Below are 17404 nucleotides of genomic sequence, written 5' to 3'. Positions count from 1 at the left end.
AGAAAAGAAAAGAAAAGAAAAGAAAAGAAAAGAAAAGAAAAGAAAAGAAAAGAAAAGAAAAGAAAAGAAAAGAAAAGAAAAGAAAAGAAAAGAAAAAAAGAAAGAAAGAAAGAACAGAAAGAAAGAAAACTACAGGCCACTATCTCTGATGAATTAGATGTAAAAATTCTCAACAAAATATATTTCTAGCAAACCAAATGCAACAGCACATTAAAAAGATAATGCACCAGGGCACCTGGGTGGCTCAGTCAGTTAAGAGACCGATTTTGGCTCAGGTCATTATCTCACATTTCATGAGTTTGAGCCCCACATCAGGCTCTGTGCTGACATCTTGGAGCCTGGAGTCTGCTTCAGATTCTATGTCTCCCTCTCTCTCTCTGCCCCTCCCCTGCTCATGCTCAGGCTCATGCTCTGTCTCTCTCTCTCTCTCTCTCTCTCTGTCAAAAATAAACAAACATTAAAAAAAAAACTTTTTTTTTAAAAGATCATGCACCGTAATCAAGTGGGATTCATCCTTGAGATACAAGGATGGTTCAACATATGCAAATCAGTAAGTGTGATATATCACATAAAAAAATGAAAGATAAAAATCATATGATCATCTCAAAAGATGTAGGTAAAGTATATGACAAAACTCAATATCCATTAATGATAAAAACTCTCAACAAATTAAGTGTAGAAGGAAATACCTCAACATACTACAGGCCATATATGACAAACCCACAGCTAACATACTCAGTGGCATAAGGTTGAAAGTTTTTCCTATAAGATCAGAAACAAGAGTGCCTACTCTCACTATTCCCATTCAACACAGTACTGGAAGTCCTAGCCAGTGCAATTAGGCAAGAAAAAGAAATAAAAGGCATCCAAATCAGAAAGAAAGAAGTAAAATCTATCACTATTTACAGATGACATGATATTATATATAGAAAACCCTAAAGACTCCACCAAAAAAAAAAAAAACTATTAGAATAAATGAATGCAGTAAAGTTACAGAATACAAAATTAATACATGAAAATCTGTTATGTTTTTATGCATCAACAATAAGGTATCTGAAAAAACAATAAATAAAACAATCCCATTCACAACAGCATCAAAAATAATAAAATACTAAGGAATAAACTGAACCAAGGAATTAGAAAATATGTACACTGAGGGGCAGCTGGGTGGCTCACTCAGTTAAGCACCCAACTTCGGCTCAGATCACGATCTCATGGTTCATAAGTTCAAGCCCCACATCAGGCTCCTCTGCTGTCAGCACGGAGCTTGCTTTGGCTCCTCTGTCCCCCTCTCTATGCCCTTCCCCTGCTTGTGGTCTCTTGCTCTCTTTCAAAAATAAAATAAACACTGAAAAATTAAAAAAAAAAAATCTGTGCACTGAAAATATAAAATGCTGATCAAAGAAACTAAAGACACAAATAAATAGAAAGATATCCTGTGTTCGTGGATTGGAATAATTAACATTGTTAAAGCATCCATATTATCCAAATCCATCTATAGGTGCCGTCTATTGCCGTCAAAATTCCAGTGGCATTTAGAAATAGAAAACAATCCTAAAATTCATATGGAACCACAGAGGACCATGGTGACAAAGGAGCCAAGAATACTCAATGGGGAAGAGATGGTCTTTTCAATAAATGGTGCTGGGAAAACTGTGTATTCACATCCAAAAGAATGAAAGTGGGCCCCTCACAAATATTAACTCCAATGGAAAGATTTAAATGTAAGACCTGAAACCACAAAACTCCTAGAATAAAACATAAGGGCAAGGCTCCTTGACACTGTTCTTGGCAATGATTTTCTGGATATAACGATGAAAGCACAAGCTAAAGCAAAAAATAAACAAAGCAAAAAATAAATAAAGCAAAAAAATAAACAAGCGGACTATATCAAACTTAAAAACTTCTGCACAGCGAAAAAGGAAAAAAAGATTCAACAAAAATGAAAAGGTAACCTACAGAATGGAAGAAATTATGCACAAATCAAATATTTGATAAGGGGTTAATAACCAAAATATATAAGGAACTCAAACAACTCAGTAGCAAAAAACACAAAAAAACTCTGATTTAAAAATGGGCATTATGGCACAAGAACAGACACTCAGATCAACGGAACAGAATAGAGAACCCAGAAATGGACACACAAACGTATGGCCAACTAATCTTTGACAAAGCAGGAAAGAATATCCAATGGAATAAAGACAGCCTCCTCAGCAAATGGTGCTGGGAAAACTGGATAACGACATGCAGAAGAATGAACCTGGACCACTTTCTTACACCATACACAAAAATAAACTCAAAGTGGATGAAAGACCTCAACGTAAGACAGGAAGCCATCAAAATCCTCGAAGAGAGAGCAGGCAAAAACCTCTTTGATCTTGGCCGCAGCAACTTCTTACTCAACACATCTCCAGAGGCAAGGGAAACAAAAGCAAAAATGAACTACTGGGACCTCATCAAAATAAAAAGCTTCTGTACTGCGAAGGAAACAATCAGCAAAACTAAAAGGCAACCGACAGAATGGGGGAAGATATTTGCAAATGACATATCAGACAAAGGGTTAGTATCCAAAATCTATAATGAACTTATCAAACTCAATACTCAAAAAAAAAAAATAATCCAGTGAAGAAATGGGCAAAAGACATGAATACACTTCTCCAAGGAAGACATCCAGATGACCAACTGACACATGAAAAAATGCTCAACGTCACTCATCATCAGGGACATACAAATCAGAACCACAATGAGATACCACCTCACACCTGTCAGAATGGCTAACATTAACAACTCAGGCAACAACAGATGTTGGCAAGGATGCGGAGAAAGAGGATCTCTTTTGCATTGTTGGTGGGAATGCAAGCTGGTGCAGCCACTCTGGAAAACAGTATGGAGGTTCCTCAAAAAACTAAAAATAGAACTACCCTACGACCCGGCAACTGCACTACTAGGCATTTATCCACAGGATACAGGTGTGCTATTTCGAAGGGACACATGCACCCCCATGTTTATAGCAGCACTATCAACAATAGCAAAGTATGGAAAGAGCCCAAATGTCCATCGATGGATGAATGGATAAAGATGTGGTGTGGGGTGCCTGGGTGGCTCAGTCGGTTGGGCGGCTGACTTCAGCTCAGGTCGTGATCTCGCGGTCCATGAGTTCGAGCCCCGCGTCAGGCTCCGTGCTGACAGCTCGGAGCCTGGAGCCTGTTTCGGATTCTGTGTCTCCCTCTCTCTGACCCTCCCCCGTTCATGCTCTGTCTCTCTCTGTCTCAAAAATAAATAAACAGTAAAAAAATTAAAAAAAAAAAAAAGAAAGAAGATGTGGTGTATGTATGTATGTATGTGCATACATACAATGGAGTATTACTCGGCAATCAAAAAGAATGAAATCTTGCCATTTGCAACTGGAGGATGGAACTGGAGGGGATTATGCTAAGTGAAATTAGTCAGAGAAAGACAAAAATCATATGACTTCACTCATATGAGGACTTTCAGAGACAAAACAGATGAACATAAGGGAAGGGAAACAAAAATAATATAAAAACAGGGAGGGGGACAAAACAGAAGAGACTCATGAATATGGAGAACAAACTGAGGGTTGCTGGAGGGGTTGTGGGAGGGGGGATAGGTTAAATGGGTAAGGGGCATTAAGGAACCTACTCCTGAAATCATTGTTGCACTATATGCTAACTAATTTGGATGTAAAATCCAAAAAAATAAAAATAAAAAATAAAATTTTTAAAAAATGGGCATTAGATCTGAATAGACATTTTTCCAAAACAGATATACATATGGCCAACCATTATATGAAAAGGTAAACATCACTAATCATCAGAGAAATGCAAATCATAACCACAATGAGGTATCACCTCACACCTGTTAGAATAGTATCAGAAAGATAATAGATGAGTGCTGATCAGGAAGTAGAGGAAAGGGGACCCTTATGCATGGTTGGTGGGAATGTACAATGGTGCAGCCATTGTGGAAAACAGTAGGGAGGTTCCTCAAAAAAATTAAAATGGAACTACCATATGATCCAGGTCTCCCACTTCCAGATACATAGCCAAAGGAAATGAAATCCACCAAATCTTGAAAAGATATCTGAACACCCCTGTTCACGGCAGCATTATTTACAATGGCCAAGACATGGAAGCGACCTAAGTGTCCGCCTCTGGATGAATAAAGAAGATGTGATGTGACACACACACACACACACACACACACACACACACACACACACACACACGCACACAAATGGAACATTATTCAGTGATAAGAAAGAAGGAAATCCTGCCATTTGCAACAATATGGATGGACCATGAGGGCATTATACAAAGCAAAATAAGTCAGACACAGAAAGACAAATACTGTATGATCTCACTTATATGTGGAATCTAAAAAAGCCAGATTCACAAGAACAGACAGTAGATGGTAGTTGCCAGGGGCAGGGGGTGGGAGAAATGGGTGATGGTGGACAAAGGGTACAAACTTTCAGCGACAAGATAAATAAGTTCCAGGGGTCCAATGCACAGCACAGTGACCCTAATTAACAATACTGTATTATATATTTGAAAGTTGCTCAGAGTGTAGATCTTAAAAATTCTCACCACATACACAAAAAAGGGAACTATGTGAGTAATGAATGTGTTAACTAATTTTACTGTGGTAATCATTTTGCAGTATATACATACATGAAGTCATGACGTGATACACTTTAAACCTATACAGTGTCATATGTCAATTATATCTCAATCAAGCTAGAAAGCCATGCTTAAATTCACAATCTCCTAGGTCAAACGGTACTTTGATTTGTCCCAAAATTGCTATCTCTCAGGTGTTAAAGGTAGTCCTTTCACATTAGGACTTCGGAATCGGTGTACCTCCTATATCAGCTTTATACAAATATACCTTTCTATTTTGTTGCTGTTTCTCTTAATAATATGCAACAATTTCGCTGCCCCTTTAGACTCCAGCAAACTGCACGACTGATGTTCTGGGGAAATGCCAACAATGAGTCCAAGCCCTCTATCTTAGACAGACAACTTGAATGTTTGGTCTCTACGTTTTCAACTGGCAAAATGCAGCTGCTACTTGGCCAGCCACGTGTGCAGAATTGTAATACTGCCCCGTGTTCTGGACTTGGCTGCTAGACTCCTCCCTCATCACCGGAAACTGCTGGCAAATCAACCATTTCATGATTTCACTGTGAATGCCTTCTTTCAGATTATTTACAAGCTCCTTAACAACACAGGTCCAAACTCTCATCCCTGAAGAATCTGTTCTTTATACCTCTCCATCCTGAGAAGGGCTCATCTATCCTGCCCTTTGTTTGCGATTTCTAGGCTAATTCCCTGACCACTTCTATTCCCTAACCACCTCCTCCTCCCCGGAACTGGGCTGTAGTGATTAATTTTTATTAGCCTTTAGAGTGGAAGACTATCAAAGGGCTACTGAAAAGCAAGGAGATTATACCCACCTGTGTCACTACCTGCATGCCTGTTTATTACACTGAAAAGTTCTGATACATTTCGGAAATGGGTTTTTCTTGCAGAAACCAGGTACCCATCTACTTGGGTACATAATTAAAGATTCTATAAGCTTATTCAGTCTGAAAGCAACGATCAGTAGACTCTAATTCTAGCATCCTTTCTAGATGACTTACCAGATTCATATCTGGAATCCATACACCCACAGTACAACGTGGCCATCATTTGGGGCAACATTTTCAATTTCATTTTTTAAATTATTTTCTGATTCAAATCACATGTTTACTCTACAAATTATATGCTCACTGTGAAATTTTGAAAAACACACAAAAAGTATAAAGAACAAAATGAAAATCACCTGAAATTCAACCAACCAAAGAAAATCACTGCCAACATTCTGGCATATTGCCATTTTTTTGCATAGGTTTTATATTAATATTTGGATGAGAGTACAGACATTCTTTGGTAGTCTCTCTTCACTTGAGCATTTCTCTACATCACTCAATGATTTTTAAAAAATGACACCGGCTACATAACATTCCAACATGAGAAGATTCACTGCATTGTATTTACTCGTTCTCCAACTGCAGGACATTTAGGTAGTTTTAATACTTTCACTTTTGCAGATTATATTTTGATGAAGAGTCCTGCACTACTGTAGATGAACCCTTGTCCACACATCTTCACACTGTGTCACTCTAAGGGGGACGAGATGTCGGGCAGGCCTCTACGTAATCCATCAGATGGCACCACTGGCCATGTGGCTTGGCTCCCACAAATCTCATATTCCTACCTTAGGGAACTTGCACAATGAAAGTAGCACCTCGTTATGCAGCTTTGTGGTGCTCTGTGGGGAATAAACTTAGGAATTCCCTGAGCTTGCACCTATGGGTTAACAGGGCATATAGGAACAGGAAGCCTCAGGATGAAAGCGTCCAAAATCAGGTAAACAAGATTAGGTATTCAGGGAGGAAACGCCCCCCAACTTAGTACAACAGCAGAAAGCTGCTTTCACAGCAAGGAAGGACCAAAATAGGTAAGCGGGGCTACAGACCGCAGCAGGGCTAAGTTGCCCAGAGCAGAGCTAAGTAGCAAAAGAAAGGTGCCATTAGCAAAAGGTGCCATGTTGACCCTGAGGTGGCATGCTGTGTCCCTCTTGTCCCCTAGGCTAGCTAGATAAACACACCTTGGTGCCTCATGCCCGCAGTAAACAACCATATGCCCAGCACCAGGATTTTGTTTTATATTGACCAAAACCCCTAACACTGCCTATCTTCGAAAACCCCTTTTCCCTCATACCCATGAGTTAATGTTCATGGTTTCATTGTCTCTTTGTGCATGTCCATCACGCTTATAAGCCTTCTGATCCTAATAAAAACGGAGCAAAAACCCTTACTCCGGGCTCTTGTCTCCTCCCGGACATTAGCCTCTCTCGCATTTTAATCCTCCATCGGCTCTCTTGCTGGACAAGAGAGAACTTCAGACCCAGAGTCTACAATGGTGCTCTATAACTGTTTTATGTGCATAAATTAACCTCCACCAAGACCTTGAGCTCTATGAAGCCAGGGCTGCTAAATAGGGCAAGGCTTTTTACGTGTCATTTTAATTTTTTATTTTCTGCTTATTTAATATTACTCTCAATGTTTTATTAGTTTTTAAAAATTTCTCTATACTCTACTGCACCTGACAAGGAAACCACTCTGGGGAGGGGAATCAAGAACTGTGCTTATGGGCAAAACTTGCTAAGAGGGTGACAGAACAATGATGCCAGCTCAAGGCACGCCCCCCCACCCCGTCGTCCCCCACCCCAGGTCCAGCTGTGCACCTTCCTCTCTGTTGCCTCCAAACCACCCACCTCTCTGCCCCTGCACTTCTGGGTCTCATCCCACTTTCCTGTCTCTGCAATGCCATGGCTCTAAATATCCCAGTTTGCTAGCTCTGTAAGTCAGCAGTCGAAAAAGAAAAAAAAAAAAAAATCCAAAAATAACATAATTCACATTGAGATGGGAATAAATTACAGCCCGAACCTCCGACTCTCTGTGAGCGTGTGAATTTCTTCACAGATCATTTTTCGGTTCTGTCATTCATAACCTTTCTGCTAGTTTACAAAATGAGACGTATGGTGACAGATGGTAGGTACCTAGACTTACTGTGGCGGTCACGATGGAGTGTATGCAAATATCCAATCATTATCTTGCACCCCTGAAACTAATATAATGGTATCTATCAATTTTGCTTCAATTAAAAAAAAAAATTGAAGACCACTGGGTAATACGAAACAACCACGGTTGACAGGAGGCAGGAAGGATGAAGTGCCTGCAGAGAGGGCACGAAATTCTCCTCTCTCCGATGGCTTAAGGTCTCTTCCAACTGGATGATTTACAGCGAGGATGCTATTAATAATACTTCCACTGCATAAAATGGACATTTTTGGTAATTAAAACACTACTCTGCAAATAAGGTCACCTGATGGCAGGGCAACCCAGTGACACACTTCCTTTCCTCTGCTCCCCACGGGGTCTATTTGTCTAGACGCTAGTTGAACTGAAATGCTCCCACGTTCAGCCGCTACCTGATACTGCCACCAGTCTAAATGAGAATTTTCTCACGGCACTTTCCATTTGCATGAAAACACAGCGTGTTTTTAGACGAGCGCCTCCCCCCTCCACCCCTCCTCCCTTGGCCTTCTCAGAGTACCTGCACGATGCTGTTCCCGGCAGCGATGGTGGCCCTTCTCCACATCCGCCTCCGGGTGGACACCTCGCTGAGCAGCTGAGCCAGTTTGCGTTCCATCTCAGCCTGAAACACTTCATTCTGGAGCTGCTTCTCGACAACGCCCAGGAGAACTACATTCACAAAACAAAACACATGCAGGCGCCAAAACAAGTTAGCAGTGGAGGAAAAATGGGTGCGTGTGCAGGAGATGTTAACATAGGGTTGCTATAGAGTGCCAGTCCCTAGGGAGGACACACTAAGAGGAGAAAAAGGGAATGTGGACAGGGTCACGGGGAGCCAGGAAGGGCTGCTCAGAGGTCTCATTTACAGCTCCAAGCTCCAAGTGCTACACAAACTGGTGGCCACAAGTCCCAGGAACTCAGCAGTGGAAGAGCTTTGGAGCTAAGAACTCCCACACAAGATCAAACATTTTATTTGCACTTATTTCAAAACTTCTGGAAATGGTCTGAGTTCATATGTTATCTTGACTCAAGACTTAGACTCGTAAACTGACCCAAGAGAGAAGGGTGCCTGCCTTAAACCATCTGCCATAAACAAGATTATCGAACAGATAACGGGCTGGTCGGCGCATTACAGGAGAAAAAGGCGTGTGCTTTTCAACCAGAACTGGCTCAAATCTGCTCTGAGACAGGACCACAGACAAGTCCCTTAAGTGCTTTGAAAATTATCTGGAGGGGCGCCTGGGTGGCTCAGTCCGTTAAATGTCTGACTTCAGCTCAGGTCATGATGTCGCAGTTCGTGGGTTCGAGCCCTGCGTTGGGCTCTGTGCCGACAGCTCAGAGCCTGGAGACTGCTTCAGACTCTATGTGTCTCTTTCTCTCTGCCCCTCCCCTGCTTGCTCTCTGTCTCTCTAAAAAACTAAAATGAAAAGGAAAGTATCTGGAAAATGGTGCCACTGTACTATCAAAGAGGTGGAGCCTTTACGCGGGCTGTTGTATGTGAAGCGAGGAGGGTCTGCAGGTACTGAGAACCCATAAGTTGTGACCATGACCACTGTACATGCTTCGTCCCCCCCGACCAGTTACTTACTGTGCCGCTCACATGCTGGGCGCACAGTGAGGGTGTAACTACCTCTTACACTTTGATTACCCAGTTAGAAAGCCTTTATCTGCAATGCCACAGCTATAAATATCTGACCCAGGCCCACACAACTTTTAAAAAAGCTTCTTAAAAAAAAAAAAAAAAAAACCAAAAACAAAACAAAAAAGCTTCTTACTTGCTCACCAAGCTTTCATCCTCATACAACCAAATAAATAAGGCTTTTTAGAAAAAAAGAAATCCTTGCTTTGGAACCTCATCCTGTTCTGGATCAGAAGACGGTCAATTCTTGATAGACGTTCCCCCGGACCTGACGTATGAATTTTAAAGAAAGCCAATTCTTTTTTGTGCCATAACTCAGTGGGGCGCATTCCCACAGCTGAATCCGAATTCCTTTCTCATTCATTCTTTGCCAGGAATTTAAGGTACATTATGCCCTGAATTTAGGACTCGGAAACAAGAAAGGCAGTATCATGCTCAATACGCCCGCACAGACTTTTTTATTCTTACAGTTTCCAAAACATTATGTAAGTTAAATATACCTGTTCTCACCCAAGAGGACTTCAGCAGCTGGGATAAGTTGAGCTGTGGGTACTGGAAGGCTATAAAAAGAAAAGGAGGGAAATCTGTAAAAAGCAGGTTTGCAACCATCAGAAAGGTAAGTCTAGGGAGTACCCGGGAAGTCACAGCACACTGACTTTCCTATACTACCGAGCGCAAAATATGGAAGAACAAGATGCCAGACTGGTGTGAAGGCACAGACAATATGCAGTTTCTGAGCATGAGAGTCTCCAGGAGAAAGACACAGAGAAAGAAATAGAAGGCTTGTTTGAGTGGCACTGTGGACAGTGCTTCACAGAGAGAGCCCGCCCACAAGGTCCCCTTGAAATCTCACTGTTCCAGAGCAATGGTTTTTCATTGCTCATTTTCAAGGCCCTAGGCTTTCCCAGCAATGACTCAGGGTCCCTATGTCCTGGCTTGCCTGGGATAGTCCCAGGGCACCCCGGCTGTCCCACATACTTATTATTTTATCCCTACCTGCACTGCACAGAACTGAAAGGTGCTATTTGTAAAGAACAATTCTCTCCCTGCCTACTCTTGCATTTGATAAGTTACTCTTTCTAATTTAATTAACAGCACACTAAAACACAGAAAGGTCCTTAGACCATTTGGCTGTTCCATTTTGAAAAAGAATTTGATGTGGGTTTTTTTTTTTTTTGCCTGACTTCAACTCTGGAATCTGCTGTTTTTTTGAAGTAAACGTTTTCCCCACCCCCACCCCCACTCCATTTGCACCGTGAATCTAACTGCTTCAGCCAGGAAGAAAGGTTTTGTTTGGTGTTGTTTATTATTCCTGGTTTTTTGTTTTTTTGTTTTTTTTCAGTTTTACATGTACATGCAGTAAATTTTACTCTTTTTTAGGGTACAGTTTTATGGCTTTGGACAAACGCACAAACTTGCATAACCACCGCCACCATAAAGAACAGAACAGGCACATCAGGCCCCCCCCAAAATTGCCTTCTGCTACTCTCTTGCTGTCTAGCTTCCCTCCCACCCATCACCCCTGGCAACCACAGGTCTGCTCTCTGTGCCTCTGGGCTTCACCTTTTCCAGAACTGTCTTCATCTTTAACAGCCCAGGTTACTCTCAAAAGACAATACTACACCCAGGCCTGGGGGTGAGGAGGGCTCTGGGGACCCTGCCTTGACTCTGAGAAGCTCCAATTTTAGCTGATTTATAGTCTGGATTTCAGCCAAATATTTCAAGTGAAAAGAAGAGGTCCAGCAACGAAAATATTCGTGGTCACTTCCCCAGGGATTCAGGCAACAGCAGTACTCACGTTCAGCAATCTGGAGCACTGGGTATCCCAGGTAGAAACTGAACTCCACCACGCTCAAGTTCCTGAGCAGCTGGCTCACTTCCGTCCCGTTCAAAAACCCCTGTGCGCCTCTGACCGCAAAGACGATATTCACCGGGCCCCGCCGAGGAACCGGCCTGGAAGCACCCATGGTGACATTCAAGATCTGAAAGAAGGAAGGTGGGATGAGCTTCCAAAAGGAATCAAAACATTCGGCTAAAAGCCTGTGATTTCTCCCTCACCATTTCTCTCGTTGATTTTTTTTTTTTTTTTTTTTTTTGAAGGAGGTAACGTTTTCAAAGGAACGAACTGGCTTCACCACCTGGTTCCCGTCTGCGATACTTAAAATTCTATTTACTGAAAATGTTTTTTACATTGGGTGGTGCACTGAACACAAGTATTTATAGTCCCTCCCGCTCCCTCCCACCCCAAATCCCCACTGAAATAGCAATAGAGCTGAACAAAGGGGAGTAAACCCACAACAGGGCTGAGAATGGAAGAAAATCAGAGATTCTGTCAAATTCCTGGAAGATTGAGAGAGGGTGGGATCATCATGATAGAAGCCAGAACTGAGGGAACTGAGACCCAAACCACACACAGGCCTGGAGCCCAGGAGCCAAGAGCTGGCTGCCCCAGGAGAGCTCTGCAGGAACGGTCACCAGAGGAGACAATCAGGACAATTAATCAAAGCCCGTGTGCCAAGAAGTCGAGTTGACTTTCTCCCTCTTCTTTCCTTTCTAACTGCCACACACAGGCCAACACACAGGAGCTGGCGGCAGCCACATCTTCACCCTGACGGGCCCAAAAAACCGCTCCCTGGGCAGAAAGGATCTTCCCGTCAGAGCAAGCTTAAAGACTGTGGGTTTGGACCCTAACAAGAAGGTGGGGCGAGACTGCGATAACCCCAATGCACACAAGAGACAGAGAAGGAAACAAAAGGAAAAAAGCAGCGGAGCTGCGGTGAAAATTACACCGAAGCGCTCCATCCCCAGGAACCCTTATCCTACAGGGAGGCGGGGGTCCCAGTCTGTCCCACCACCTGCAGTGGCATACTCTGCCCGACCCAGTGCTCCAGCGAATTCTCCCAGCGGGAGACAGGGCGGATACAGACACAGACACCACAGCTGAAGGGGAGAGCAGCCAAAATCAACAACCTGCTTCTTCACTCCTAACGGCGACCAACCCACGGTCTCCAAATATTTACAGTAAACTAGGAGCACGAACGCGAAGGAACAAGATCAACACAGAACAACAGCTGCAGAGAAAACAGAGACAACTTGGGAACCAGAAGGCAACTTCTAGCAAATTCTCAGTAATCTCCTCAGAGACTTTTCCAGGCGATAGCGCATCTTCACTCAAGGTAATCCTGCATCTTTGCAGGAGAAGCCACAAAGAAAAAGGAGCAAAGAACAACAACAACAACAAAGGATAGCTGAAAGAAAATTCAGCAGAGGGACTGAAAAACATGATGGATGCAGCTGAAGATGAAATTAATGACTTCAGGGGACAAAGTTTAGAAGATCTGTAAAAATTGGGAATTTTCAAAAGAGATGGACCATATAAGAAAAAATAAGAAATATGGAAGGTGGATCCAGGTACACCAAAATCTATTTAATATAAATTGTAGAGGGGACCTGGGTGGCTCAGTTGGTTAAGCGTCCAACTTTGGCTCAGGTCATGATCTCACAATTCGTGAGTTCGAGCCCTGCATCAGGCTCTGCACTGACAGTGTGGAACCTACTTGAGATTCCCTCTCTCTTTCAATCTCTCTCTCTCTCTCTCTCTCTCTCTCTCTCTCCCTCTCTCACACACATTCTCTCTCTCAAAATAAATAAATAACCTGTAAAAAATGTGTGAGTCATAGAAAAAGAGAAAAAAGAATGTGGAGAAAAATATCAAAGAAATACAAAAACATTAGCAGTTTCCATTACAATACATACAAAGCCTGTTTTGTTGTTTTTTTTTTTTTTTAAACATTTATTTATTTTTGAGAGAGAGAGAGAGAGAGAGAGTGTGTGAGCTGGTGAGGGGCAGAGAAAGAGGGAGACACAGAATCCAAAGCAGGCTCCAGGCTCTGAGCTGTTAGCACAGAGCCCAGTGCACGGCTCAAACTCAAGGACCATGAGATCATGACCTGAGCCAATGCAGGCTGCTTAACTGACTGAGCCACCCAAGCGTCCCCAAAGCCTGTTCTTTAATTTGTGGCTATATTCTCTGTTTTTAGAGTGAAGTGCTACATTTCATGGTATTCCACAACGTGAAACACTAGTGTATTTAGGCATTTAGGTTGATACCATTCCTTCTTAGAACATTCTAGAATTTCTGGCATATGCTCATCTCCCTCTAGCTTGCCACATTTGAGCTCCCTAGTTATCCTGTTACTCTACAATCTTCAAATATGCCTAGCCTACTCACACCATGTGAACTCAGGGCCCTGGAAAGAGATCAACCTTGATTCGTGTGAACAGAACCTCTTCTAAGAGAGGAAATGAGGAAGAGTGCATTATGGCCTAAACGAAACATGTGAAGCTAGTTCGTCTTCCAAAGACAAAGCACCTTGTTCTGCATCCCGCGCTATTCTCACCTGCACAGTGAGGTTATGCGTCCCCTGGTGGTGTTTGCTCACTTCTGAAAGAGCTATCATCAGGCCTTTCTCGATGCGCTGGGTGAAGCTGCACAAGCCAGTATCCACACTCTGAGGCACAAACTGAAGTACTGAGAGAAGGAAAGCAATCACAGGCCCACGAACCAGGCGTTGCTTTAGTATTGACGAATGAGGACGGGAAAAATACTATCTAGCTCAACTAACACATCCATAGCACGCGATGAAGTACTAAGAGGTATCACTGATGGGTATGGTAGCACGGAAACCTGAGAGGGCTGCCTCTGCACCAAGCATATATATATATACGATGTGAAGGTGGCTCGTATCATTTTAAAATGGAAAAACAGGGGCGCCTGGGTGGCTCAGTCGGTTGAGCATCCAACTTCGGCTCAGGTCATGATCTCGCGGTCTGTGAGTTCGAGCCCTGCGTCAGGCTCTGGGCTGGCAGCTCAGAGCCTAGAGCCTGTTTCAGATTCTGTGTCTCCCTCTCTCTCTGACCCTCCCCTGTTCATGCTCTGTCTCTCTCTGTCTCAAAAATGAATAAAACATTAAAAAAAATTTTTTTAATGGAAAAACAATCAGCATCAAAAGATTCAACTGACCGAAACATTCCAAATATGAAATGTGAAATCTTACATAGTTACAGGTGAAATGACAGGATATATGGTATTACTTTAAAACACTCAATTCCTCCAAAAAAACACTGTGGGGACAGATGAAACAAAACTGGGAACACATCGATAATTTTTCAAGCGCGGATGTGTGTGGAGTGTATTAACAGTCCTCATCTCTTAGGGCGCCTGGATGGCTCAGTCGGTAGAGCACACAACTCTTGACCTCAGGGTTGTGAGTTCAAGCCCCACACTGGGCATGGAGCTTACGTAAAAATATAATGACTTCTATTTTTTTTTAATTTTTTAATGTTTATTTTTGAAAGAGAGAGAGAGAGACAAAGCGTGAGTGGGAGAGGAGCAGAGACAGAGGGAGACACAGAATCCGAAGCAGGCTCCAGGCTCTGAGCTGTCAGTACAGAGCCCGACGCAGGGCTTGAACCCATGAACCACGAGATCATGACCTGAGCCGAAGTCAGATGCTTAACTGACTGAGCGACCCAGGCGCCCCATGAATTTTTTTTTTAAAGGTCTTCGTCTCTTAGAAGCATGGGCTGAAAAATATTTATGAGGGAGATGACATGGTGCCATTTCAAAATAATGTGAGAGGAGGGCACATAGATGTAACAAGACTGACTTAGGAGTTGAAATTTGCTGAAGCCATATGAGGAATACATGGGGGGCTCATTCAACTATTCTGTGTACTTTCACATCTGCTGGAAATTTTCCATAATTACAACGTGGTTTTTTTATTTTATTTTTTTTTATATGAAATTTATTGTCAAATTGGTTTCCATACAACACCCAGTGCTCATCCCAACAGGTGCCCTCCTCAATGCCCATCACCCACTTCCCCCTCCCTCCCACCCCCATAATTTTAAAGAAATTTTTTTTAAGTCCTCCCCCAATATTTTAAAAACATAAAAAATACAGTGACATTTTATTGACAAATCAAAACAACTATGCTCAGTTTTCTCACCCGTGTGCACTTGGAACCTGGACTCTGGCACAAGGAAGGAAGGTTTCACAGCCAAGATTAAAGGAGTTTGGTCACGTACAAGTTTACTGTTTATAAGTACATTTATGACTGATATCGCCGTGTAAACAAAAGGCCCAGATGTTACCAGGAAAGTGAAGTCAGCAAACAGTTCATAAACCTATGAAAATTTAAAAATACAAAAGACAATAATTATCAAATTTGAGAGTACTGTAACTCAAAATTAAAGGAAGTTGTACAAAGTAGAAAAATAACAAAGTAAGGTGAAAAGTAAATGGGGAGCTTTAAATGAAGGGGGAGGTCTGCAAAGATCATCAAAATTTTATTTTAGTCTTCCCTTTTACAGACCCGCCGACCTTCTCAAAAATAGCATAAAATTATAAAAGCAAAGACAGCAAAAAAGAAGAGCAGCCAATAATATGAACTGAAGAATGAGTTATGGAGAATTCCAGGTTCTATTTTACAAGGTTAACTTCAAAGTTGTCGCATTTAATCCACATATGAAGGAGCCCTTATTCTGTTGATCAGTGCTAGCCAAAAAACATTCATGAGCCACAAACGCAACTTTGAAATTTCTAGTAGCCACATTAAACAACATAAAAAGAACAGGTGAAATGAATTTTACTTCACCCAATATATCTGAAATGACATTTCAACATGTGGTCAACCTAAAAAAATCACTGGTGAGATAGTTTACGTTTCTTTCTTCACTCATCTTTGAAATCCTGTGTAAATTTTGGACTGACAGCGCATCTCGATTCAGACAAGCCCAAATGTCACGTGCTCGGGAACCACGTGTGGCTCGTGGCTCTGTTCAGGATGGTGCAGGTCTACAGCGTGGCTCTCTGACCTCACCACAGGACAGGGGGTATGAGCACAGGGGCCACTGTAAAACGTACGGAAATCTACCTCTTTCTCACTGAGTGCACAGATATATGCATATGCGCTCATTCTAACATCTAATTCAAATTCTAATCCAAGTCCTTTTATGTAAATCGAGGGGCGCAAAAGCATCACATCATCATCCCCATCTCTGGTCTTAGAGACTTTTTCCTCCAATTCTGCCAACACATCTCTCCAGTGGACTACACCTGGCCTCACGTGAGATCAGGGCTTCCCCGATAAAGTGACATTTGAATGGCTATCCAAAGCAGGAGCAGGTGTTCACCAACAGGAGGAGGGGGGGAGAGGAAAGCGCGTGCTAGGACGGAGAGGTGACGTTAACCTGGGCTCCAGGGCCACAGGGACCCACCTTGAGCTCCACAGCACGGTTGAAGTGGATCCTCAACACCTCTTTGATGGACGTAATGATGTACTCCTGCACGGCTCTCCGGGCCAGCACTGCAAGGCAAAGCCGACCACCAAATGCACATCAGTTTCATTATGAATACTGTGGGCATCACACTTCTGGTCCCCAAGGCGGAGCCCATGCTGTGCCAAACTGCGACAGCAGGGCCCAGAACCATTTTTTAAAATAAGGCCCAGACTAGGAAGAACAGAGGCACAGCAGCGGATCTTGAGGCTACCAGGTAAACCGTGCTCACCACACTAAGAAAACCCTCGAGTGTCTCTGCCCCAGGGGCTGAGACCAGGGATCAGTGGCTGGGGCCCCGCCAGGGAACAAAGAACACACAGTTCTCATTGTCAACTGGGCAAATAGTAGGTTTTTCTCTTGGCTATGTCCCTAATGGTAAAACACCAAGTTTTAAAAACGCTCAGCAGGAATATTTTAGAAGGCCTTAAGATGTTACTCAACAAAACTTGATGACCTCTCCCACTATAAAATGAGGTCTCCTACCCCAGCTTTTCAACACGGGAAGTGAAGGGGTTTCACTAGTAATGGGGGAAAAGATGTTCACAATTCCCACGTATTAAAATTTCATGTAGGAAGTAAAATATTTCTTATAACACAGTCTAGCTATATTTAACTCTCCTTTCACGTTTAAGAAATTCTATTTTAAAATCTGTAATAAGTAAGCCTCTTTCTCGGGGTTTGGAAACATGTCCTGCTCCCCCTTCTCTTCCCCATTTTTTCTTTCCTCTTCCATTAACTTCTCATAATGCGGAATCTAA

At 42.6% G+C, this 17404-nt stretch overlaps 1 protein-coding gene across 2 annotated transcripts in view; it reads right to left on the bottom strand.

The window, feature by feature from the left end:
* KIAA1549 (KIAA1549 ortholog) overlaps window positions 1-17404 on the bottom strand; it is a 93628-nt gene that overhangs the window by 69706 nt on the left and 6518 nt on the right. For both annotated transcript variants that reach the window (XR_005789151.1, XM_040471834.1), the window contains exons 2-7: window positions 16584-16672; window positions 15314-15491; window positions 13703-13833; window positions 11101-11284; window positions 9803-9862; window positions 8184-8332 (exon numbers count right to left, since the gene is read on the bottom strand). Coding sequence is in view for 1 of the 2 variants with exons in the window: in XM_040471834.1 (XP_040327768.1) it covers window positions 8184-8332; window positions 9803-9862; window positions 11101-11284; window positions 13703-13833; window positions 15314-15491; window positions 16584-16672 (791 nt within the window). In the remaining variant the exon portion in view is untranslated. The remainder of the gene's footprint in view (window positions 1-8183; window positions 8333-9802; window positions 9863-11100; window positions 11285-13702; window positions 13834-15313; window positions 15492-16583; window positions 16673-17404) is intronic.

Source organism: Herpailurus yagouaroundi, unplaced genomic scaffold (assembly GCF_014898765.1).
Source record: "Herpailurus yagouaroundi ecotype Mexico unplaced genomic scaffold, PumYag 100, whole genome shotgun sequence".
Classification (NCBI taxonomy): domain Eukaryota; kingdom Metazoa; phylum Chordata; class Mammalia; order Carnivora; family Felidae; genus Herpailurus; species Herpailurus yagouaroundi.
This window is presented reverse-complemented; position numbering and strand designations above follow the sequence as displayed.